This window comes from Chamaea fasciata, unplaced genomic scaffold, assembly GCF_029207755.1.
Source record: "Chamaea fasciata isolate MVZ Bird 193981 ecotype frontalis unplaced genomic scaffold, bChaFas1.0.hap1 SCAF_26, whole genome shotgun sequence".
NCBI classification, from domain to species: Eukaryota; Metazoa; Chordata; class Aves; order Passeriformes; family Sylviidae; genus Chamaea; species Chamaea fasciata.
Window position 1 is genome coordinate 2,547,469 of NW_027094111.1, and position 26,529 is coordinate 2,573,997.

Here is a 26,529-nt window from a genome sequence, read left to right on the forward strand (position 1 = left end):
CAGGCTCCCGTAGGCAACTCAGGACACAAACCAAGCAGAGTTACACCTACGACTTATTTTATTGTATTTTATTTGCATAAACAAACTTCGGGGCTTTGCTAAACAGGAACTGTTCAAGTCAAAACAAACCAAACTCTAGCTGGTGTGTGGGGAACAGCACAGCAATCCTGGGGAGAGGGACAAGGGGAGCAGGGGCACGGCTGTGCCTCCCCGCCCAGGCTCAGAACCTGGCCGGGAACCCTCCACAAACTGCTCCAGAATATCTTGAAAGTAGAAGATAAAAAGAAATGCATCCTAAGGGCCGTCCTCAACCAGCTCAGGAGGAATCTGCCTTTTGGTTTTATAAAAAGATTAATAAAAAATATTGAAAAATTCTCATCTCCATTTATTTTTTTCCCCAAGAAGAATTCGGAAATTCCTTAGAAAACTGTGTCACCTTGGAAAGGGCACTCAGGTCACAACCAGCTGCAGGGAGGAGACACAAATGCTACAAGCAGTTTGGGGTCCAGCACACACCAGGCCTAATAACTGAACACAAACAGTGGCCAGGAGTAGGGTGTATTTTTTTTTTTCTCTTTTAAACCATGCTAATTTTGTTAACTTCCAACATAAAAGGAAAACAATCATTTTTAAAAGGCCCTAAACTCAACTGTTACATAAAAAAAAGTTAAAAAAAAAAAGAAGTCATAGCAGTTTGGTCCCAACAAGTGAACATTTAGATGTTTACTCACATGCTTCATTGTTTTTTTTATTTATAAGAACCAAAAATAGTTTCCAAAATTATCTCTGAATTGATGCTACTACGTATGTAAAGGCCTAAAATAAGCAGAATTTAGAAAATTGAATACACAATATGGGAGGAAAATTTGAGCGGGCGAGTGAACCCCGACTGTCACTGGGTCAAATTATAAAAGAGAAACAAAACGTCAGGACAGGTGGGGTCAGGTGGGCACAAACTAAAACCACATCGTCCTCAAAGCCTGTTACCAAAAAATAACCGACCATCCATAAGGTCACAGAGAAGGGAAAAATCTGGGGTCTCACCCAGTGCTTGACCGTATCCAGTCCAGAAGGGAAGTCTTTGGGAAGAGAAACTCCAGGAGTGGATCCGAGCGTAAATGATGGATCAGTCCCAGTCCGTGCTTGGGGAGGCTGAACTCTGGAAATGCAGTTAAATAACGTCGGGATGGTTTCCGAGCTGCTCTCCAGGGCTCTGCTCAGCACGTGGGGATCACCCTGACACCCCAGCACCAGCCTGACCCCTCCCCTCCTGCCAGGGCTCCCAGAACCGCGCGGACCCCGCGGCTACTCGGCCGTCGTCTGCAGGGCGTCCTTTTCCTCCCGGTTTTCCGTTCCGCTTTCGTCGTCTTCGATTTCTCCCTCTTCCCCACTGAACTTGTCATGAGCCCACTTGGGGCTGGTGCTGGACTTGCGGAACATGAAGCGGCCTCTTCCCCGGGGGAAGGCGCCACGGCCGCGGCCCCTGTTCACCCACTTGTCCGTGCCCTCGCCCTCGCGGTCGTCGTGCTGCACGGGAAGCCAAGGACAGCAGGTGAGACAGGCTGGCACCGCCCTGCACCGCGCCTCTGCGACCGCCCTTGGGGGATCCACTTAATGGGAACCACTCTACAGGGAGCAGGAACAAGCTCTCTTTAGGCACGAGCCGGCAGCTTCCCGTGAAGTGTCACCCGAAGCCTTACCTGGTGTGTCAGTGACAGCGGGTGCTTTCACCTCTAAAGCACCTGAGACCCGACACACCTGGAGCACACGCGTGTCTCAGCACCCAGGTACGTACCAAGTAGTATTTCTTGCTCTTAGGCGTGTACTCGGGGTCCCACTCCTCCTCTCTGCTGCGCTTCTGGAAGTCGTTGTTGCCGCCGCTGTTGCTGTTGTTGTTGCCTGAAAAGTTGCCTCTGCCCCATCCTCTCCCTCGAGCTCTGAACTGCTGCAACGGCAACACAAAGGGGAAAAATAGAACAGCTGCAGAGGCAGTATCCTCCCACCCCAGCCAGCTTCCAGAGCTCCCAAGATATCCTACATCCCTTCTCCGACCATCCAAAACATCTTTAAAACCTAACACTAAAGCAAGAGGACAGCTTTAGCGTGGCTGCACCACTCCCTGCACTTGTGGTTTTGGGTTTTTAGTTCATCTGATGACACAGCACATCACACTTCCTGTAAAGCTGAAGAAGATCACGTAGAGGCACTTCCAGGGCAAACCCCATGCAGGTGAGACCCCTCTGTACATGGACTGCAAACCTGAGCGTGGCCAAATCCCAATGGAAGCACACGTGTGCCCATTGGGACGCTCAGCGTCACTAATGCACAGAAGCTTCCAGGCTTTGTTCTGCTCCTCCCATCTGAAGTTTGCTGCCCACAGCACACCCCCAGTAGCCTGGTTCATGCCCCAGACCTGGAGTGATTCCACTAGAGCTCATCACCCTGGGGGCTTCTCCTCCAGGGCAGCTTTAAATGAGCAACACACAACAGCCACTTCCTGCCCACTCTGAGAATCAACCCTCAGGGCACAGGTGGAGAACATCTGCGGCAGGGGTGGAGAACACTTACAAAGGTTCCTCTCGCTCTTCCTCTCTCATTTGGACCAGTGAATTCCTTAGTCCCAAGCCGGGACTTGTCAAAGCCCGTGGAGCTCTCCTCCCTCTCCTCAGTCTCCTCGGGATACTCCTCTGCCTTGACTGAATGAGAGGACCACGAGGACGATGAGCTGGACCTGGATCTCTCACGCACCCGTCGGTGTTTCCTGTTCCAGTGATGGGAACGGAGGGGAGGGGGACACAACAGCGTTAGGAACTCAGCTGTGACCCATCTGATACAAAACCACTTCATTATCACTCTCTTATCAATGCCATGCTCTCCTTTTCCTACTACAAGAGGAAAAGCCACAGTAAGAGCTCAGGCTCTAACACAGGGCTCAAGATCTCTCCAGAAGGAACTTGTTGATTCTTCCTAAGGCATTTACAACATCTGCTCTCAGCTTAGCATGCATCCATGGAGTTTCAGTCAAAATTAAGCTAATAGGGATTAAATGAACATCAAAGCCAAGTCATCTTAACATGGCTGTTTCTCTCTGACACAACAGGAACAAGAAGGAAAAGTGACTCACCCATCCCGACACATGGAGCTTTCCCATCTACCTTTTACAATTATTTAGTGTCTCTGAGAGATACAATGATAGCGAGACCACACGCAGAGGGTTTTGCTCAGGCCACTGGAGGAGTTATGTCACAGGTGCACAACTGCGTGCACAACTGTTGTACACGGTGTCATCTCCAACCTGAGCAGCAGAGACACGAGAGGCACAAGGAAATGGCTACTGGGTTTCCTACATACTTTTTCTTTGAGCCTTTGTGACTTTTCTCCGTTTTCTCAGTTGATCTTTCCCTTGAGTGACTTGAATCTCTCGAGTCCACCGACTCCCTGGATTTATCGCGTTTAAGATCTCTTTCCTTATGTTTTTTACGGCGTTCAATATCAAGGCGCAGATCAACAGGGTCGTCCTTATATTTCCCTTCAGCCTACAAATGCAGGGGAGAGGGAGGGCAGAGTTGAACACAAGGTCTGCAGTGCCCCAGCTCAGCACCATTTACTTTGCTACTGACTGCACAGACTTCTGGAGAACTGGAGTTTAACTGAGCACTAACGAATATTCCACTTTAAGATGTCAAATAATATGCTACTAAAGTAAGTCTGCCTTTGCCAGAATTCAATTTTCCTACACTTAAAATCACTGCTTTTTAAACTTTCAATCTCCTCTTTAAACACCATTAAAATAAACAGTCTGGTAGAAGGGAGGGAGACATGGAAGCTGACACTAATTGAACACCACAGCCAGCAAGGATGTGAACAACTGGGGAATCCCATCCAGTTGATTATGGATCACAAGCACAGTGTGGCAGAGCTCTCTGATGGCCCATGGGGGCACCTGAGGTGCTGCTGACAGTCTCACCTGGGCAGGGGCCAGAGGGATTTTAATCCCCAGGTCTAGAAGTGACACTCTGGGAGAAGCAAAAGCTCTTTGCTGCTTGGAGCTACCCAAGATTAGTGATCCAAGGGGCAGGAGGAGGCAAGTGAAAGGCAGCATCCAAGGGGTCTGGGAGAAGGCCAACATCCCATGGATAGGGAGGCATTACTACATCTGTCAGGAAGGTTTACTTGGTGCAGATGTCACCTATGGCTCCTTCCCCTGGGCAGGAGGGCACCGTGTGACAGGTGCCACAAAGCCCCACAGACACACTGTGTGCGTCTCCCACAGTCCTGCCAAGTCTGCTAAAGCAAGCTGGTGTCTCACAGAGCAAAAACCCACCAGCTGCATGGAAAATTAAAACTGAATTTACATTGCTAATTAAAAACAAACATAAAAGACACCTGGTAGTGCTTGCTCTGAGCTGTATTTAAATTGGTACATCAAGAAGGGATTAGGAGTTTCTCTGGGAAAGGAGCAGTTGTTTTCCCTGCGCCTCCTTTGAGCCCTGTGGCACCTGAATGAGATTCTGCTGCCTGCCCAAAGTGACAGTGGCTGTGGTTTGACAAACAGGCAACGAGGCAGCAGTAGGGCTGCAAGAAGCCTTACACCACGTTGGTATCAACACCCAGCCTCAGCCATTGCTACTGCATTTACACAACACTCATCCTGGGAACTGTACAACTTGATATGCAATATACATCAAATTAATCGTCTTCAATTAAATACAAAAGGATTAGTAATTCTCTAGCTGTTAAATTTTTTACTTACATGAGTTTCTAACCACTTTTTTGTTTAAATAAATATGTCAAATAACGCAGGAGTGAGAGCAGGCATTTTGTTTTGGTATTTTGCTCTTCTACTTTCCCCAGGCAAAGAGCTTTAATTTCTACTCTGAGAATAAAACTGCTCCCAACACGATGGATGACAGATAAGTGACAAAATCGGCAGCAGCTCCCTTATGTGGCACAGCAAACACCTATTTGGGTTTGGGAGGGCACGTCTGTTTCACGGAGGGCTGGCGAGCTGTTTGGAAACCACGTTTATAACACACTCTGCCAAGCTGATGCTCAGAGTTCAGGCCCATCAAATCCATCTCACCATCGTCCATGTCAAGCCACAAGTGTGTTTGGAAAAAATCGAAAACAAATATGAAACAAGTAAGGTTTCAGCAGGACTGGTTAAAATCTCTTCAATGTAAATATGTATGAAGGTGAATAAACAAAGGTTAAAATCTCAAACATTTTACGTTAAGCCTCTTTTATGATTGTTTACAGTGAGTGCAATGGCTTAACATTCATCTACTCAGCAAAGCTAAAACACTCAATCCCAAATGCTCTGGATCTAAGACAAGTGCTGAATGTTAAAGTAACAGCAATCAACAGAAATGGCACAGTCAGTTGTTAGAACAAAATTTATCATCTGCTTAATAGTGTATCTGCTTTAGCTCAGCATTTAGTTTTACTTTCCTCTTTTTGACATGCATGTCTTTGAAAACATGGTTGGCAAAATTGCACGTAACAATGGAGTTAATCATACTTACAAGCAGAAAAATATCACAAAAAGTCTCTTCTCTCATCATGGGCACTTGTTCCAAAAATCCTCTCTTTTTTCTCAAGCTCACCTCAATTGACTTTGGGGTCATTTACCATAGTCTAACCACTTCACAAAGGTTGTTGATACATTTTTAATAAAAATTAACCCTTTGTAGTTCATTTTTAGAATTATGCCCATCCTTAAAAGAAAAACACAAACTTAAGTAGAGAGTAATTTAAACAAGAACATCACTGTTAAGTTCATGCCCAATGCACTCATTTTGTTGAATTAAACTAATCAGAGTAACAGTTCACCTTGAAGCCAGGATCTCTGGAGCTTTTCGATTCCTCTTGAGAGAATCCATGTTTTCTAAAAGTACTGGGAGATATATCTATCCTCCTAAAGAAAAAAAAAATGTACAGATATAATCTTGCTTATAAGAAGAACCTGAAGATTTTAGCTCAAATGTCCTTTAAAGCACGCCAGTATTTCCACAGGTATTTAAAACTCCCCATATTTTTCCCCTTTTTTTGTTTTTTTTTTTGCTGAAGCTAGTTATATACCTGAATTATTCTGGAATTATTCCAGAGTTTAAGAAATGAAATCTGGAATACTTTTGCAATGTTAAGAACAGTGTCTAATGGCACCAACCTGTGGATTTCAGGGCTCTTTTTGTTTTTAGCTGCATCTTGTTCCATTCCTTTCTTTAGATATTTGGTAAAGCGTTCATTCAGTGTCATTGCTGAAGACCCAAAGTGATGCTCTGTCAGGGGTTTGGACAAACAATACCAAAGTATTAGTGCCAGTTTTGTAAAAAGACAAAGCCCACCCATCCCACAGCTTGTCAAAATCCAGGTGCAAGTTAGTGAAGCACCAGGGGGATGAGCTCTAATGCTGCTGACAAACTGCAGTTTCAATTTTTGGTGTTTCAGTGAAATGAACACCATTTCTTCGAGCAAGTGACAAATTCATCAGAACTCAAGTCCCAGACTCCGAATATTTCTCAGGTAAAAACAAGAACACCTTCTGCCTGTACAGAAGAGTATTTATGTAAATAAAGATGATCGTGATCACGCTGCTGCTCTCATCTGTGGAATCATCTGCTGGAAAACATCTCCAGGCATTTTGATAGCACAAACCCCACTTATTTGGGCAAGGGAGGAATGAACCTTTCCTGAGGTCACACAGACTCCTGACTCACCTCTTACATGATGGACTATAGTCACTATGTGCTGGGCAAACAGTTCAGAAGGGCTTCGCTGTGACTGAGCCGACTGGATGTGATGGAAAATGGAGCGGAATTCCTGCTCCTTCTTGTTGCTGTGCACGAGATCCCGGCAGAGCTTCCGCTCCTGAGCCAATATGCCACTGGGACTGGAAAAAGAAGAGCCCATGACAGAAGAATGAGGTGAAGGGGAGCAATTTAAGGTGTCTAATTCTGCAGGAGCTGGGAGCTCACTGATGGTTTATGTTGTTAGCAGGGAGGCACCCACAAATACTCAAAAGTGTGAGCAAGGAGCTCCTTTAAACATCCCTAAACACACTGTTCCAGGTTACTGTGATAATTCAGGTCACTATTCTAATGCTGCATGGAGAGTAAGAGCAGTAAAACACATGGCAGAGAATCAAATGGATTCAAGCAGCACAGGAGTTCCCCAGCACAACTCGGATTTCCTCAGCCAGAAGCCACTGAGTACCTGACTCCATCTGGGGCTCTTCCCAGAGCCTGGTGCATCCTAAACTAATCTTACATCAAGTCATAGCAAAGGTTAGGAAGAAGTTAATCTGTAGCTCCCAAAACCACAAATTGTGATGCAATATTGCTTAGCCTTCCTCACACTTGGCAAGCACATGGGGATCTCAGGAAGAGAAACAGGAAAAAACATCACTACTGAGACTACTCAAAAGCTGGCAGGTCCTTACCGTGCAAGATCCTCATCAAAGGAATCCATTCGAATATTGACCTGGGCCTCACGAGTAATGGAAAAGGAGGATTTGCCAGGAGTCAGCCCCTCTACTTTGGAGCCTGGCTTCTCCTTCACCTCAGAAGCCTTCCTTGGTGGAGGGGAAGAGCTTTTTTCCTGGCTTGACTTGTAAGTGGTCACTCTAAAATTCTTTTCAGGTACAAAACCTCTGTGACCAGATTCAGATCTCTTGGATCCTTGTCTCTCTTCTTTTTTGGATCTTTCAGAATAGCTTTCCTCCTCCATTTCATCAGATTTCCTTTGCTTCTCTTTTCCAGGTGGCAGGAACACCACACCTTCCCATTTTCCTGACCTATCCTCTTCTTGACTTTTACTTGAAGTCGCTACAACTTTAGACATAAATTTGGGCTCGTCATCAAATTCCGAATCTTTCCGGCTTTTTGCCTTGTCTTTCTTGTCCTGCTCATCTGTTTCATCTTTCCCATAATGACCTTCCTTGTGGAACTCCGGGACCTTGAGCTTGTCAAAGTCATCCCTGAACTTGTAGCGCTTGGGCGACTGGCTGCCGCGGTATCCCTTCTCCGAGTCAGCTTTCGATCCATACGAGTCAGATTTTGCCTTTCCATCTGTTGATCCCAACTCAGAGAAATTCCCTTTTTCTTTACTTTTTTCTTTCTCAGCATTTGTTACTTTCTGGTCTTTGTCTTTGCCATTCTCAGCCTTCTGCTCTTCCAGGTACCTGATCACAAACAGACATTACAGGAGGTTTCTTATTAGAGCTCAAGGAGATCAATTCTTCATTTCAAAGAGTCAAACTTCAGAGAACACCAAGCTATGCATGTACTGAAAACTGCCTCTAGGCCCTAACATAATTAAAACGTCAAACAGATTACTCCGCCTGAGTTCAGACTTTTGTTCTCACTAAATTCAGCAGATGTACAAGGAGATGGATATGCAGAACTGATGGAATGAGGCTCAAGGACAAATCAAACCCAGCTGACCCACAGATGCATTGGAAGGAAAAGAGGAACATCTTACCCACTTGGTTTATTTACTTACAAACCTGGTTCAGGAGAACAACACATCAAACCTTTCAAATTGGGCTGTTCTGCTTTAAACAACACACTGGAAATAAAAGCCTCAAAAGCTACTTCAAATTTGGGATGCAAGTTTCATAGGTAAGCTAAATATTTCATGACAGACTGCAAACACAAATAAAAGCAAACAGGTTAACAGAGGAGAATATGCTGCTGGGAGAGATAAAACACTTCTGGTGAAAACAATTCAGCTGGTTTATAGCATCTGAACAGTTTTAGGGTGTTCACAAATCAAACCCCTGGCTCTGTGGGACAGCAGGAAAGCCCACAGACAGCAGCTCAGTGCTTCGGAAAGCCCAAAAAGTCACAGGATTTTTTTTCCCTTTTTACATTTCAGACATGCTTAATATAGAATCAGATGAAACCATTTTTAAAAACAATAAAGACTTGAAAGCACTTGTGAACGGTGCTGTATCTTTTAAAACAAAGTGTCTCCTTTGGGCACAATCTGCAGTGGACTAATCAAGAGAATGATGGAAGCAGATGCCTTCTGCATGGAAGGCTGTCTTCATTTTAGAGATGTATCTGGTGCTTTAGTTTCTCATCCTACCCACACACACAGGCACAAGATGCAGCTGCATCTGCCTCAGGCTGCTTGCAGCAGGATATGCAGTAGGATTTAATTAATTTCTTCTAATTTACGGTACCTAACAATTCCAGAAGGCAACACTAAAAATGTCTATAACCAACACATTCGTAACTGGGAAATGTGAGCTTCCAGCTGCCAAGAAACCTCCTTGGGCAATCTTCACTTCAAATGTTCATGGGCTATGAACACTTTTGCAGGGAATATATACAATCTTTAGAACTATCCAAGCTGAAAAACCAATTCCAACTTCCTACAACTCTGGGCTGTGTTTTTTTCCATAATTCAGAAAGGACTAGGCCCAGAGCTGGCAGTGTGCTGGCACAGCTTCCCATCTGGAGCCTGCCCCAGCCCCTCGCCCCGCTCACAGGGAGCATCCACACGTGCAGCTGGCTCCTCAAAAGTAACCCCCCAAAAATAACCCAGCACCACAAAACACATCACTTGCCTCTTGGAGAAGGCTCCTCCCCCGGGAGCTGTGCCCTCCTCCTTCGGAGCGGCACCATACAGCGAACTGACGGGTGTGGGGCTTTTGCACACCGGGCTCTTTCTGGTGGGGCTCATTCCTGCCGAGCCGTGCTCGAAGGGGCTCTGGTGGGAGCCCCCCTGGAAGGACGTGGAGCCGCTCTGGGCGGCAGAGCCCATCGGGGACGGGCTGGAGCGCGGCGGGCTCGACTTTTGCACGGGGCTGGGCCGCGGCGAGCGCCGCCGCACCACCACCGACTGCAGCGGGCTCTTGAGGGCAGGGCTGCGCTCCCGGGGGCTCAGCTCCGACACCGACCCTCTGGATGTGGAGCCCGTGCCATAGCTGCTCACATCTTGCCATGGTTTTGACCCCTCGGATGCCTTGGTATCTTGAGCCCCCGCTCCTGAAAACTGCTGCTCCTTAGACTCGTCTCCTTGGTTATCTCCCGCAGCCTGGGACGCCCGGGCATCCTTGGAGGATGATTTCTTCTCCTTTCCAGATTTACGCTTGGAAGACTCGACTCGACTATGATTCGAGGAGGAGCGGGAAGAGGAAGACCTCCTTGACCGGTCGGAAGATGATTTATCAGAATTCCTGGAATGACTTCTGGACCGTGGGGAAGGAGACCTTCTCTTGGGCGAGCGGGAGCGTGACCTCCCCCTGCGAGGGCTGTAGGCCTGGCGGTAGTTTTGCCAGTTGGATCTGTAATTCCCATACCCTCCTCGGTTGTACTGGCCCCAGGGGTAAAACCCCCGGTTTCGCCCACGGAAATAATACGGTCTCCGGTATCCTCTGTTATGGCCTCTGAAATCACGGTTCTGATAGACTCTTGGGTGGTTCCTTTCTCTGTTGTGAGATGGAGAATAGGATCTTGAACGAGACCTAGAACTGATGAAAAAAAAAAAATTACACAAATGTTTTATGTTATAGTTTCTTTCGAACATTTGTATTTAGACTTTATTCTTCTGCCACAACTTTTTATTTAAAAAAGACTTTGAAAAACTAATTTCTATGCTTTTAAAAGTAATTTCTTTGGTTTACCCTTACCTGATTGAGGTATTACACTTTGCTGTGAATAAACTGCAGTGGAAATAACTTTTACCCGTGATACAGTCAAATATTTGATTTCAGGATTATTGCAGAGACCATGACAGGCACACACTGCTCTCTGTTTTGCTGGGATGAAAACGGCTGCTATCCAGCTTCAGAAAAAGTGACAGGTCGCAAGCATGCAGCCCTTAACAGCTCAAGGTCACGGTTATACCTCACCCACAAAGAAGTACTTTTAATGCAAATCACACTACTGTTATTGCAACAGACCCCAAACTTCCCTCTCTTGTCCCAGCTTCAGATGCACTTTAAAATTCTGATAACCCAGATGAAACCTCACTTCTTTGTCAGGCAAGTTCAATAAATGGCTACACCCCAAGAGCAGCAGGGCAGCAGTGGGGTGATGGGCACGCTGCCCTATGGGTTCAAGCTCCCAAAGGTGCATCCCATGGCTCCATCCCATGGCTCCATCCCATGGAGTTCCAGAGCAGGGACAGCACTGTGACACCTCCGCCGGGAGCCACCAGGTGCCGCTGTGGACGCCGCCACCCGCATCCACAAAATCCGAATCTAGGAAGGCATAAACCCTGGAAAAACGCGGATTCCAGAGGCTAATTGTCCCAACAGCCTCCTCCATAAAACTGCTGCGGTTGCGTAACTGTTTAAAGGTCCCACTGTAGCTCAGATTCCAGAGCTACGGGAATGACTGGCCAAACTCGGAAGTTGAAAAAGAAAAGAGATTTTTTCCGACTGGAATTTTAGCAAATAACATTCATTGGAAGAGTTTCCACAGCCCTTTCTTGCATTCCGAGCTCTGGCTCTGACACACACGTTGGTCGTACTCCAACGGACATGAACTTCCTCACACAGATCTCAGTGCTGCTCCTCACCTCTCACATTCCAAACCCCCAGAATCAAGGGAGAACAACCTGCTGCTGGAATTCCTACACAGTTAGCACACATGTGCAGCCAGAGACGAAACCTTAGGTCTGTTTTCATTTCTTCCTCCTACCAAACAGGTCACAGTTAAGCAGGAAACTCTTATTCATACTCCAGTCATTGCTAACAAACAGCTTAATGACCATTTTAACAGATTTTTCAATCCTTCAAACAACCAAAAAACTTATCTGAGACACTTCTTCATTCAAACACAAGCAACCAGAAGGAAAAGCAGAGGCAGGAGACAAGGACCAGTTTTAACAAGCTCTAGTCCAAGGCATGAGGAACACAGATGCTCAATTTTCAGAAAACTGCTGCATCTGTGATCAATTATCAGCAAGGACCTGTCGTACGACGCTTCCAAAATCTGTTCTAGTGCTTTAGAGAAGCTGCAGCAGGAAGATTTCACTCCAAAAGTTGCAGAGACTATTTACCAAAAATCTCTTTAGAAAAATACAGCAAAAGTTATGCAGGAAAAGAAACACCAAAAGTGATAATTCCCCCAACTCTGCCAGCCCCCAGAACTGTTGGCACTGCACTGCTCCAGGGCTAAATCCCCAGCATTTACAAGAAGTGAGAAATAAAGTCATAAAGAAAGCAGAAGATATTAGGCAGACTCCAACACAGCACTGTAACTTAGAAGAAACAGCAAACCTTCCAGAAGAAGAATAAAACAATTTGTGGTGCCTCCTGAAGGACACAGCAACAGCCTTTTATGCTGAGATCCCACCAGACCTACCTTAGAGCACATCCCAAGGCCAGGCAGGGGGACTGGGCTGGGCTGACCCCCTCCATTCAGACTCCTTTTTTTTTTTTTTTTTAACAGGAGTTATTTATAAAGCAAAAGTAGCTTCAGCAGCAGCACAGAGGAAGCAATCATGTTAGCACAGGGTGCCTTTTTCTCAACTGCCAAAGTTCCTTCACAGCTGGGAGATTTTCCCAAATGAGCACGGATCTTCCAGCATTCCAGTTTCCTCCTGCAAAGGGCTTGGTTGGACTCAAGTCTCCGCCTCTAATTTAGTTTTGTCATGTCCTTCTTTCTCTAACTGTACACTCATTAGAGCTTCTGTATTTTTAAAATCTCTAACTGTTAACACTTGCACGTGTTCAGAGCCCAGTGGTTTTCAGAATACGTGGTATTCATATGAGTGAAAAGGCAGGAGAACACCATTACACCCCGTCCAACTGCAATGGCTTTGCCAGATGCAGAATGCTTAGCCAAGAGAAAAGGAAAAAACTGACATCCAGTGAAGACACAAGCCTGTAACTGGCTGGCTCAAAAGCAAGTCAGGGAGACAGGAACAACTATTACACACATTAATCATTTCTTAAAATTAACTGCAGGAAAATTAAATTTTATCCACTTTATCCCTGCAGGAGGATCTTCCCTGTTACGTGGCTCCTGCATGCCACGGGGAGGGGCAAGGCAATACCAAGAATTGTCCCCACCTTTCACAGCAGTGTCTAAAATTAATATCAAAACTTGCTTGAAATCACTTCTCAAGAGGGGAAAAGCACATGATATCTGCAAAGACCCCTTGAGTCTGAGATCCATTACATTAAAGCCTCCTTAAAAAAGCCAAAGTCTCAAAAGAAAGATCTTGATTGTGCTGACAAACATCATACTCTCCTAATTTATTTATTCACAATTTATTTTCCGAAGTGACTGAAAACACAAACAGCACAGGTTGACAGGAAACTGCCCGAGACACGGGACGTTATCTGTCTTGGGATCTAATCAAAGCTTTCCCCTGGAAAGGAGCTAAGTGACAAACCACCTGCAAGGGAGGAAAAGCCCCATTCCACCCTTTGGCTGCACACACTCACCTCAGTCTGCGTTTCCTTGACCGTGAGATGGAGCGGGACCGGGAGCGGGACTTGGAGAAGGAACGGGAACGGGACCTTGATCCAGACCTCGAGCGGGAGGAACGGGATCCCGACTTGGATTTGTTAGTTTTAGACATCCTTGCAAGCACCTGTCAGTGCACCTGAGGGAAACAGGGAAATAGAAGTATTTGAGAAATGAGGCATGTGGCTGGTAGGAGAGGACAGGCAGCACCTGGCAGGCTGACAGACTCCAGGGACGTGGAGCTTGATAAGGCTGGAAATAGGAATGTTTGAAGTGCCTGCTAGGAACAGATGAATGGGGCTGGGCTCAGAATAGAAGGTTCATTTCAGTCTAAAGAGGAAAACTGCAAAAAGAATAAAAGGCTCTAAACCCAGAGTAATCAAAAATGAGAGTGTGACAGTTGAAGGCACCAAGTTATTGCAAACCTGGGAAGAGGCAGGGCCACACTGCTGGCTGAGGCAAGTACACCTCTAGAGGCAAACTAGTCCGTGGAAGTGAAAATTCCATGTACTTGCAGCCACATCCCTGTCTGTGCAGCCAGCTGCCACTGCCTTAAAGGAGAGGGAAGAAAAGAAAAGGCTTACCATCAAAAAAACCCACCCCGTAAACTTTTATTTAAACTTTCAGAGGCAATCAAAAAGAGCTGATACTCCAAGACACAGGAATGTGACCCTATTTGCACAGCTCTGCTCAGGTTCAATCCTGTCCTCTCTGCTTGGGCAGTTCCTGCAGTTGCTGTGATCAGTCACCAGCCTGGATCACCCAGCCAGGAGTTCTGTTGCAGCCAAAATAAATCAGATGTCCTTCCAAATATTCAGAGACAGAAGAGATTACACTGTAGCACTGAATGACTCAAAATAGCCATAATTATGAATTACCTGGGCTATTTTCAGGCATGTATCCAGGTAAAGGCTAGAAAGTCCCTCAGAAGATGATTCAGGGAATAGTCTGACCACACAAATCTTTCAGTTACACGCTCCCTGATCTGGTCTCCATTACCAATGAGCAAAATCTGCATTAACTGCATATTTGAAAAGTTATCAAAAAGTTATCATTCCTTCCCACCTAAAATGACCAATGAAAAAGAGCCAGAAATAAAAAGGAACTATGTTAGTAAAAAGGAACTGTGTTAGTACAAAGTTAATCTTTTTTTTACCCACTGATTAAAAATAGAGACATTCAGGTACACAAACACAACTGATCAAGTGCGGCTGCTGCTGCTGTTATATCCATTTTAAGGAAATTCCAGAGGACTGACTTGCAATGCCTTCACTTCCAGTGGCTCTCCAAAATTACATATATGGTTACCAAAGGCTTCAACTTCTGTCAGGGCACTTTCAGGAAAAACACAATGCCCGGTACAGAAGCAGCTGCTGGGAGAGTGGGTGGTGGTTCATCACCAGAGCTGGGACTTTCTAGAAATGGGAAGTTGCCTTTTATTTTAAAAAAAATCACATTACATGCTCCTGTTCTTCCCTTTAACTATACTAAAGATGTTAGATCAATTCAACTGAAGTATTTGAATATATTCCATATCAGAAAGCTTGCAGAAGAAATAACAGAATTGGTGTTCCTGCTCTGGAAATGACAGATGTTGTTTTATTCCCTGTTGCCCCAGGGATGAAAATCAAAAGACACAGCCACTGAGAACCAAAGTTTGTACTTGTGTTTGGTCGTTTTTCAGGGAAAGAATGTGTGAAAGATAATTTTTAAGTATTTCCTTTTAATTCACTGAATATGTCTGTTGAACCACTCCCTGCAACACTTCCTACTCTGCTGCCCACAACAATCCAATGCTGAGCATCGGAAACCAAAACATGGAAGAGGAGAAGAAAGAAATGATAACAGGAACTACTGCAAGATACAGAAGATGTGGCACCAACTCTCAGGAAATCCCAAGAAGACCCCAAAATAGATTTTAAAAATACCTCTTTGATCTGTTTAATAGTTTTTGCCTTTCACTTTGATCTACAGCACTTCCCAGCCAAATCACCCTGGTGTGTGCAACGTGTGCCAAACGCTCACATCTTAAATTCTTTATCTCTGCCAACACTTTAAAGTCGATTCATTCCTAACACATGAAGTAACTCCTACTAGGATAGAAACAGAGTTGCTATGCTCTATCAGCACTCAAAAGGTTAAACAAACCGCACACTGGAGTCACGTCAGCTCCCCTGAGTTAACTGCAGTTGTAAACTTACCGTGATACACATTTAGTTTTAAGAACGAGTGACTCAGATAAAATATGTTCAGCAAAATACTCTGCTCTGAAAGCATCTGTTCTTATTAAAAGGATTTTATATTATTTAAATGAAGAGGTGGCTATAAGTGAAGCAAAGGCAAATCCTGAGAACAGCAGCAGTTGCTGACCTCCCATTCCCATTTTCCCCCTGCCATTCCTGTTTTTCCCCAGCCCACAGAGCTGTGCCCAGGGCACACAGCTCCCGGAGATGCTGCGTCTGGCCCTGAGCAGGGACTGCAAGCAGAAACATTTTCACAGTACTATGAGGACCCAGAGTCCCATGTCCTTCCTACAGCCCCAGAACCCCCCAACACTGGCTCCTCCTGCACCTGGGAAAGGATGTCCTGCTGGAAGCACTGCCAGGGATTTTCAACTTTTGTTTTTTGGTTTGTTTCTTCTGCAGGCCCAGTTCTAAGCTGTCCAGCAGATCTTCCCAAGGAGTGTAGTCTCCCATCCAAAAACATCTGCTGTCTTTGGATGTGATCTGTGTGTTGAGTTTAGAAGTTCTGGTAAGGCATCATCCCCCTGGGAAACAGACACCTGACAGCTCGTTCATCTGTCATAAAACCACACTGTATAGAGCAAACTTTGCCTTCTCCATTCCCAAATCCTCAGGGCAATCCAGCAAACCACTGATGGAAACAATAGAGGAGCAAATGCTCCCATTAAAGCACCATGATGGACTTTGCCCAGAAGGCAAACTAATGTCATGAAACAGCGGCAGGAAAGTTAATGTTTTACCTCCTGACAGAACCCAAAAGAGAAGCACAACTCTACTCCATTCTGCAGCAATAAAAAAAGGTCACCATTGAGAGTCTATCTCAGCTATGCACTTCCAAGAGCTTCCACAGCTTTGGAATTTAAGTGCTCACAATAGTTAAGGAAAACTTTTAAGGCCGCTGACTGTCACTGCAATGCTGAAGCAAAGAACAAAAGCTGGAGGAGGGCACACGGCACAATCTGGGATTTAACACTTAGATCAGTGTGACATTTAATGATCTGGGCAGTTATGGTATCTGAGGGAAGCAGTGCTCTTCTCCCAAAAATCACCAGGGCGTAAATCCAAAGATTACTCAATATAGCATTAAAAAACAAAAATAGGTACCACTTCTTCCAGGACATGTAGGATTCTTTTCACTAAACTGCTCTACTCTACCCTTGTATTTTGCCGCTACTTGGGAAGACAAGCCCAAACATTCCAAGACACACAGCTGATTTTTTTCTTCTAAACCTGCTCCGTATTTTTTGCACAGAAATATTATCAATGAAAGCAGAATTTTACCATCAGTCTAACTTGCAGCACGCCCAGAAGAGAAGGGATATAAGAAGGTCTATTACAAATCCCAAGACAGGCAGTTTTACCTCTTGTGAATATTTTATTTGCTATGCCTACCTGCTTGAGCAGGCTCACACCTTGCACCCCTCTGTCAGATTTCACCGTCTCAGCTTTGTCAATTATGAAATCAGGAAGAAAACCTGAAATGAGAAGAAAATACACCTTTGTACACGCATTGCTGTACTGCCACCAGAAGTGAACTGGCTGCCCTAAGCTCCTGCTGCACCCAAAACGTTCATCAGATCCCCAGTGTTTCTGAGAGCACACACATCACAGCTGACCAGGAATTTTTTCACAGACTTTCATGGAAAATGTAGATTTTAAAATGACCGTTCATGCTTTCAAAATTTTTAAGTCTTCTTCCTTCTTTGCTCCACCTCCCCTGCCCCATCCCACCTGCTGGGACACACATCTGTCAGTGCACCTGTACAGCCGTGCTGGAGTCATTTCTCTCAGCCCATTTGAATGGTCTTACTGGGCTCAGGACTAAGGATTTTCCCATTTTGTTAAAGGAATCCACAAGCCAACTGAAACAATTCTTTTCCTGACAATTCATCCATCAGCATATCGCCGTCATCCAAGGGAGCCACCAGTCCACTGGGAGCTTTTCTGACAGGTCTACAGTTACATTTCAGAATCCTTCCATGCACTGCTGGAGGGGTGGAGGTTTTAGAAGAGAAAACAACAGTAAACACAACCTCAGAAATTACTCCATGTTATTAAACCTCTGATCTAATAGCAAGAATGTCACTGACTCTGTGTTCAGCCATAAAATAGACTTGTTTAAAGATATTAATTTCTTGTCCTTACTTCACTGAACAAGCACAGTTTTCACGTAGTCCTGAAACCTTTCTCTGAACTGGTGACTAACTCCTGTTCTCACCCAAGAGGGAAGGTGGTGTTGTAAAGTTCAGTGATTTTTAAACCCTGCTTACCAATCTTGGGAAAAAGCCACAAAGAACAACATGCCACAGACCTGATTTTATTATTTTTACTGTTGTCTTGTCCATTAGTCTAAAAGTCCATAAAAAGAAATCTCAACTTATATCTTACAAACACCTTTGACTACCAGCCTTTCAAAGTGGCAGAGTGAGTTTGCCACACCCATTATTTCTGGCTTTCTGACAGAACACTTTGGCTTTGTGGGGTTTTTTTGCCTATTTCCCAAACACCATTGTTACCACCAAGTTTTGGTACAATCCCACACACAGAGGTGTCATCCAGAGCAGAATCTGGATTCCCTTTTGGAGAAAAATACTATTCTTGTGTTTAAAGCACTACTACAGAAAAAGGACCAAGTCAATGCACAACAGGGAGGAGTAGCAAACCTTTCTTCCAGATAGCAAAAGGAAATTGGGAAACGTGCTCAACGCTCACTGCTGAAGTGGAAATCATAGTCTAGGAGTCTCTTATTCCAGAACACTGTAAAGAACATTTCCACGTGCCAAGTCATGGGTCAAATGAAAAACATTGCTGGTTGTCAAAAAGCTTTTCTCCAGGAATTTCTTCCCTGTTTCCAACTGGCCTGCATTACTTTGTGACTCTTTCCATCTTCCAGCCCTTTGTTTGAGGTCTTTCAGGCAGCACACGTTGGGATTTCAGCCCTTCCCCAGCTGCTGCAGAACAGCCCTGCCCAGAGCAGCCAGCTGGCACAAGCTCCAGCTGAGCCCACTCTATCCCCAGGTGTCACTGAGGATCCTGCACCACACTTGGCCAGCTTGGAGAGGGAAATGCAGCATCCACCTCCCTGCCAAGGCAGCTGTTTGTGTTCATACCTGAGCATAAACTCCAAAACACCTGGAAACGAGTGACACGGCTTGTGTACATGCCTCAGACACAAGCACAGCGTGGTGAGATTCCTCACAGTGGTTTCCGTTTATCACACGGTGTTTGCAAACACTCAGCTCATAAATATTAAATGCTTTGTAAAAGCATTTGTAGAGAGCTCTCTAGAAGTGCTGTAGGCAAACAAAAATTTGCTTTTTACTGGCCAGCATTTGAGTGAAGCTGTTGTGGTTCATTTTGCTGTGAGGCCCAAAGGAAATGAGGTGGCACCTCATTAGAGAGCACATTTCTGCCCGAGCCTCTTGGCATCCATTTGGTGTCACCAGCACAGACATTCAGCTCGGGAGGAACAGCTGAACTGCTCCTTCATTTGCTCAACACCCTTCATTATCAGGGAAGAAAAAAAAATTAATTCTCCTTCTGCCAGCTCTACAATTCCTAATCCCAAACCCCAAAACCCAAACAAGATTAGCTCATTCTGAAAAAAAGGAATAATCCCACAAAACACCTTACAAAGTATGCTGTGTGTAATGAGGCAACAACGATCACTGCAAAAATAAGCTTATAAAGAGCTCCAGCTCTCCCCACATCCCTGAAGTGCAGCAGCAAGTGCAGAGAGCAGACTCATCTTTGTTAGCTCAAAACCCAACTCTTAACACCTCACTTTCAACTGGATTCTTCCTTTTTAAGCTAATTTCTGGTGCAAGAGCAAACCTTCAGTATGTTCTTGATATCATATACACTTGAGGGCAAGAGCCACGTGCACAGTTCCTGCAGCCAGCCAGGGAGGAGCAAATTAAAATGTTAATTCTAATCAAATTTCATTGGGGGGACAAAAAGCAGAATGATTTCTCTTCCCAGATCCAATGCCAGTGTGTTTTCAGAAGATTTATGACACACATTAACTAAAGCTACAACTACACCTACCGACCTTAGCAAAAAATGTCCCAGACAACACCGCTAAAAAAAATGACCAAAAACCCAACCACAAAACAGTGTTCTACTCTAACATGTGCTAAACACACTTGGGGGAAAACATCCAGAATTATTCTGCCAGAGCAAGAGAAACACAAGTTTATCAGCAGCAGTTTCAATTTCTCTCTAGTCCACGTGCTTTCAAAATTAAGATTTTCCTTCAAGGACATTTGGGTTTTCACACCATTAAACTAATCCCTAAAGAAGTTTAACCCTGAGCTCCAGCCCTGGGTTCAGGTAATTAGAAGCAGGTTCTATGCAATGGCTGGAAGAGTATTTACAGGTTCTTCTGGAAAGGACTGATTCTGCAGATTGTAGTGCTGAACAATCCCTTTCCAAATAATTTGACCAGCTACAAACCCCAGTCAGTGACTTTTCTGAAGCTGGCTACTTGAGAGAGACACTATTTTACAAAAGTTTGAGCTTAAAAAATCATATGTTGTTATTCAGACAGTTCAGTGACAAGGAGCTCAAGGAACCAATCCAAGAAAAAGCTGATTAGAAATCTGGGTGTTTTTGTGACAGAAGTTGGGTGGCTGGAAGTTGTGTTAAACACAGGAGAAAACATCCATAATTTAAAAAGAAAAAAAAAAAAAAAAAAAAAAGGAAAAACCTATTTCATCAGCTTTTTCCTTCCAAATTTACATAGCTTGGGAAAATAAGAAAGATCAGGTCTTTCCCCAAATTGGTGGCTTTCTCACAGCACAGCCCTGCTGTTGTGAGCAGCTTTGGATACAAACTGATGCTCTGACAACACTGCTGGGGGGCTGGGAATCCATGCCTGGAGTTTTGGAACTCCTACAAGAAGCAAGAATTTAATTTCCTTAAGAAATCTATTCACAAATCAGTTAACTCAAAGAATTCAAACCTGTGTGTAAGTGAAGTTCTCAGCACAGGGAGGATGAACTGCACCCTCGAGGACATTTCCATCCTCTCAGGTGTCTGCCAGCTGGAGCCCAGCAGGCTCCTGCACACTTAAAAAACGTGGAAGTTCTGCTTCCAAATAAACAGCAAGTAACAGAAAAACTGTTTGATTGGGGCTCTTTGGAATTTCTTCTGCAACACACACTACAGTTACAGCCAAGACAGAATCTCCTGAGGGATTACAACTCTCCACACACTTAACCTATGAAAATACAAATACTCCAGCAAATTTCATTTATAAGCTGAAAAAAGCAAAACTACTCACATATTCTCAAGCCAGCACTTCATTTATCTCTACCTTAACTGGAATCCTAGTATCTCAGGGGAAAAAAAGGAAAAGGATTTCCATGACCTGGTATAACATTTAAAGTTCTTCAATTTATTTTTTATTATTATTGTGGCATTATTGTAAAGACAAGGCACCAGACCAGGCCATCCCTACACTCAGCCAGACTTCAGAACAGAGGGAAATGCCTGTCCCCAGGAATCCTGTACATACGGAATAAGCTTATTTGAACAATTTTCCATGCTGTGTTCACATACCTTATACAAGTGTCCCATCAAATCTGGTTCTAAACACTGCTTCTTTAGAAGTGATTGACCTAAGTAAAAAAAAAAGGAAAATCAAATTTAAACCAAACCAGACACTGGCAAATCCTCTTATTTTAGCAGCACAGAAAAGGATTCTGATTTCAGCCATTCATCCCAGCACCGTTTCCCAGTAAAAAAAAGGCCACCAAAATAACCTCATCTAATCAGACAGTGCATACACAGGTCTTAACTTGGGAAACCAAGCTCACCCACAGCCCCACAGGAACAATTACTGTCAGTATTTCAGGTGTAAATTACAATGTACACGATGCCACCTGGTATCACATGTCCAGCCCCCTGTTAAGGCACAGGTTAGTTAACATCATTAATGCTGAGCCTCAGCCCCTGGAGGACTGAATTCCAGCCTGACACCCCACAGTCCCTCATCACCTTCAGTGCTCCCAGAGCAGACACTCCTGGGGGGCTCCTTGCCCTGTTTTCACTCGGCCAAAGGTTGGAGTGAGCCCAGGCAGCAGCAGGAGCAGTGCCTGGCCCAGCCAGCTCTGCACCCTGTGGGGCTCTTTGGGGTTTGCACACCCACCCTCCTCCCCTGTAAATCATGGCAGGCTAAAAATGGCCGGGTGACGACTGTGGAGGTGAAATTGTGAGCAGGGCACTTGCTCTGGGATCGCTGGAGCCGAGAGCTGCGCACAGGCCTCACTCTCACACACTGGACAGGCACAAGCTGTGTTCACGTGTGACAGGGACAAGGGCACGGACAGGAAACCCCTCCTGGGGTGGGAAATAACCCCCAGTGAAGCCCGGTGCCATCTCTGTGTGCCATTAGCTTCACTTTTTTTCTTTACGGCCTGGCAGCTTCCGGTTGCCATGGAGTGAGGCAGCGCAAACACCATTCCCAGCTGGCATGAAATGTGATCCCGTGATTTCACTATTCATAGCTCTGACATGATAAAGCTAAATTAAGCAGAACTCTTCACTCCTCCAAGCTCCCAGCAGTGACTCCCCCAAGGCTCAGGCTCTCCTAACACAGTTTCTGTGAGGAGGGGAAGGATGTTTCCTTTACGGTAGGAGACTCCAGCCCCACACAGCCAGCCTGCCATCCGGAAACAAAATGGCACCGGCTCCTTCCCAAGCACCCGATGAGCTGCCAGGGCCAAATTTAACAACTTCTTCATCTTGGGACCCACTACAGAATCCCACAGAGCAGTTTAAACCTTGTTCCCAGGCCTGTCCAGCATGAACATGACAGTGTCCAGGAACAGGGGCAGCTCAAGGGGCACAGGCACAGCCCCACCAGCAGCTGTCACACAGCCTGGCAGCATCCTCTGGCACAAGCTTCCCAGGGAGCCAGAACAGCTTCTGCAATCACCACCATTCCTCTCTCTTCCAATGCCCATGGCCTGAACTGTGTGGCTAAACATCCTGTAATTCCTGCCTCACCAAAGAACTCCCTGTATCGTTGTAATTCCGAGGAAACCACACGACCCAAACCCCACGTCCCTGCCCTGGCACATGAGGCCATCAGAAACAGCTCAGGACACTGTAAACTTTTCCAGAAATGGAGAAAGAGTTTAAGGGCTCTGTGGCTGCTCAAACAATTAACGAGTTCCAACAAGACAAACTGTCGTTTCACAAAGACAAAGCCAAGTGAGCTGAAAAATACTCAAACTTCTGGCAAAACCACTCTATTCCTTCAGGGATACAACTAAGGAACACCATGGCCTTATAACAAAAAGCATCCTCAGGCTTATCCAGTCCAGCTCAGCGCTCCCTAGGCCTCCCAAAGCAACATTTCGTTGACAGCAGAGGAAGTGGGAGCAGGTAAACCGAATTTAGATCTGCTGATGTGCATGGATTGTCATTTACTCTACATGCTGGTGTTTTATAACTGTAACATTCTTGTTCTCTAATAGCAACACCCGTGTCAGAAAGTGTTCACCAGCTTTCCTGCGGCCTCAAACACCTCATCGTGAGCCCACATGCCTGGCCTGACCCAAATGACCATTTTCTTTAATACTTTACACATTCCTGACTTAAAGGAGCTGGAAGAAACTGCAGACATATATAGTCTGCTTATATAATTATAATATTATATTATCATAACTCCATCAGCAGAATACCCATTTTATTTACAATACACATGACAAAGCCTTATTTCCATGAAAAAGAACTGGAAGTGAAGGTCAGGGCACGTGGCTGGTCCAAAACCCCCGTGTCCAGGGAAGCCTCTTCCCAGACAGCCCTTGCTGAAGCTCTGACAGCAGAACTGTTTTCCAGAGACACACAGCTCACAGACAGGCAGGGAATTAATAGGATGGAAAACAGCAGGAAGTCCCCAGTGTGTAACGCTGCAGAGACAGGGGCAGGACTCCTGCAGACAAAGAACAGGGGCAGGGATCCATCACTGCTCACACCTGCTGCTGCCAGCACAGCCCGGGGCTGCAGCCAGAGCACCACTGCTCTGCACAGCACCTTGGAAAGGCACCTCCTGCCCAGGTCATCTCTTTACAGATTCATCTACATTGGAAAAGACCTCCACAATCACCGAGTTCAGCCTGTGACCCATCCCCACCTTGTCACCCAGCCCAGAGCACGGAGTGCCACATCCAGGTGTTCCCTGGACACTTCCAGGGATGGGGAGTCCAAACATCCCTGGGCAGGCCCTCCCTTCCAATGCCTGACCACCTTCTGCAATAACCTGACAGGTAAAAGGTTCCCCTTTTGTATCTCTGGACAAAAAGGATGTGAAAATGAGATAAGGGGCTGCCCTGCACCTCGTTCATCCCACAGACAGGACCCCGAGCTGGAGGGGAAGGGTTCAGACCCCACAACTCTACAACCCCCCGTGGCCAAATTGTAGCATTTCCAAATCACACTCATGTGGAACAGACACCAGAGCACTGCCTCAGGAGCAGCATTCCCAACCTTCAGCTGACTAAGGACATTGGAGGAAACTCTTCAAATCAAGTTCTCACTTGTTCCTGCTGAAGTAGGGGCAATAATTCCTAGAAGAAAGGATGCACCTCAAAAATATGTGGCAGCACCCAAAGAAATGCTAAACAAAAATCACAAGGCCCTAAACCCTTCAGAGAATCTTATGATGCAAAAACGTACATTTGCAAAAGCTCTTTCCAGTAACTGTCTTGTTTTGTCCTTTCATTTGCTGTGAGATTGTGCAACTCCTAAGAGAGGTCACAAAGCCAGCCATTTCCTCACTCCACGCTGGGCACCTGTGAAATTCCAGAGCAGAGCAACCATGGAAGGTTCCAGGAAAAGGCACTGCTGTGTCTCAGCACTCGCTTTCCTGTGCCTACAGCTGACTCCCTTTGAGGGAACCTGAGAGACAAAGCTTTGAAACACCTTTCGAATGAGTGGCTGGGAGCAGCTCTCCCAGGTGGCACCCACCAAGGGCACAGTGGAGCCCACCCAGAATGTCACAGACCCTCAGCACCGACACAGATCTGCCCTGGCTCCCCGAGGGAGGGAATTCCCAAGAGTCCTTCCAGAGAGTAACTGGGTGATTTAACTGTGCTCCCAGGAAAAGCAGCCTGAGAACACCCATTTGCTGGTGTGACCCCGCAGCCTCTGTGCTGCCACAGCAGTAAAGGCTCTTCTCCTCCACCACCAGCTACAAGACAACCCAGATCATCTTTAAATTGTTCATTTCAAGCAACAAAGCTGTTCTTGTGCCACAGCATCCAGCACATCACTGTACACATAAAAATCAGGGAGTCCCCGAGCCCTGGCAGGCCCTGAGAGGATGCTGTGGCAGGGCACAGGGAATGGCTTCACACTGAAAGGGGGTTTAGATGGAAGATCAGGGAGAAATTCCTCCCTGGGAGGGTGGGGAGGCCCTGGCAGAGGTTACCCCGAGCAGCTGTGGCTGCCCCATCCCTGGGAGTGTCCAAGCTGGGATAGGGGAAGGTGTCCCCGCACACGGCAGGGGGTGGGATGGGATGTGCGTTATTGTCCATTCCAACCCAAATCGTCTCACGATTCGGTGATTCCATGGAGCTCTGAATTCTGTTATTGCAGACTGACCAAGTCACTTTTCACACAAACACACAGAAACTCATCCAGGAGGAAACACAGCGCCCATCACCCTGGGCAGACTCTAAAACACATTTGTAGAAACCTCAAATACGTTCATCTCCCCAAAACAACACGAACCAGCAGGAAAAGCCTTTATCAGCACACGGAAAACGAAGACTCAGGTTTCACACGAGTGCCTGAGCCACAGCAACGCCTCTTCTGCCACATGGCCTGAAGTTCAGCCAAACTCCACGTTAAAGCAGGCAGTGAGAAAGCCCCGATCCTTCCCGCCGCACCGGGAACCGGGCGGTGCTGGGCGCCGGGGCGGGAGCCGCACACCCGCGGGGGTCGGGACGGGGGGTCACGGCTGCGGCCCCTGGAGCTGCCGGGCCCCGCCAGCGCCTCCCGAGCCCCGGACACCGCGGTGGGAACTCCGGGACAGACCGACGCGGCGGGGGGAAACCCGAGGGACGCGGGCGGAGGGCAGGGATCTCGGGAAATGGGACACAGGAACAGTCTGCGAGGAGCACAGCGGGACACCAGCGGCTCCGGGAAAGGGCCGGGCGGGCCCAACCGGCCCCGGGGCCGCGAGGAGGCGCCAAGGCCTGACCGGGCCCAGGCCCACCACGAGGCGCCGCTGGGGCCGGGCCAGAGCGGTGCCGAGAGCCGCCAACGAGCCTCGCCCGGGGCCACGCGGGGCCGGGACAGCGGGAAAGGGCGGGAGCGGCGCCGCGGTGAGGCCCAGGAGGGGTGAGAGCGGGGAGCGGGCAGAGCCGGGACGAAGCGGCAGCGGAGGGCCCGGGGAGGAGGGAGGGGTGAGGGAAGGTCCCGGTAGCGGCGGGCGGGGCGCCGGAGGACGCCGCGGAGCCCCCCCCCCGCCCCCGCACTCACCGGCGCCGCTCCGCCGCGGCCCCTCCGCACCAGGCGCCCCCTCCGCCTCCGCCTCACGCACTTCCGGCCCGCGCGCGCGCTCTGCCCTCCCGCGGGGGCCGCCGGGAGCCGTAGTCCGCTCCGCGCGGCTCGCACCCAACCCCGCCGCTCCGCCGCACTACGGCTCCCGGCGGGCACCGCGTGCACTGTCCGTCACTTCCGCCTCCGCCCGTGGCGCGGCAGCGCATGCAGCCCTTCCGGCGGGGAGCGGGGCCGCGGGCGGGAAATGGCGGCGGGGGCGGTGACGGGGCGCGTCCGCCCGGCCGGGCGCGGCCCGCCCTCCGCCATGCGGGCGGCCAGGGCGCGGCGGCGCCGCCCTCGCC

The 26,529-nt window shown here is 47.1% G+C and overlaps 1 protein-coding gene across 4 annotated transcripts; it reads right to left on the minus strand.

Annotated features, from left to right (window-relative positions):
* Positions 1-40: 40 nt before the first annotated feature.
* On the minus strand, positions 41-26,222 carry THRAP3 (thyroid hormone receptor associated protein 3). Of its 4 annotated transcripts, none has more exons than XM_066204370.1 (13): positions 26,168-26,222; positions 21,236-21,294; positions 17,066-17,148; positions 13,409-13,569; positions 9,575-10,480; positions 7,442-8,182; positions 6,720-6,892; positions 6,170-6,281; positions 5,833-5,917; positions 3,352-3,536; positions 2,569-2,761; positions 1,796-1,942; positions 41-1,527 (listed from the first exon to the last, which is right to left on the minus strand). In XM_066204370.1, exons 4-13 carry the CDS (start codon positions 13,543-13,545, stop codon positions 1,306-1,308), a joined length of 2,901 nt encoding a protein of 966 aa, XP_066060467.1. In that variant the 5' UTR covers positions 13,546-13,569; positions 17,066-17,148; positions 21,236-21,294; positions 26,168-26,222; the 3' UTR covers positions 41-1,305. The 4 variants fall into 4 exon arrangements, with proteins under 4 accessions (XP_066060467.1, XP_066060466.1, XP_066060469.1 ...); XM_066204369.1 differs by having other exon boundaries at positions 1,796-1,945; XM_066204372.1 differs by having other exon boundaries at positions 41-1,159; positions 1,796-1,945; positions 26,168-26,221.
* Between the last annotated feature and the right edge of the window lie 307 nt (positions 26,223-26,529).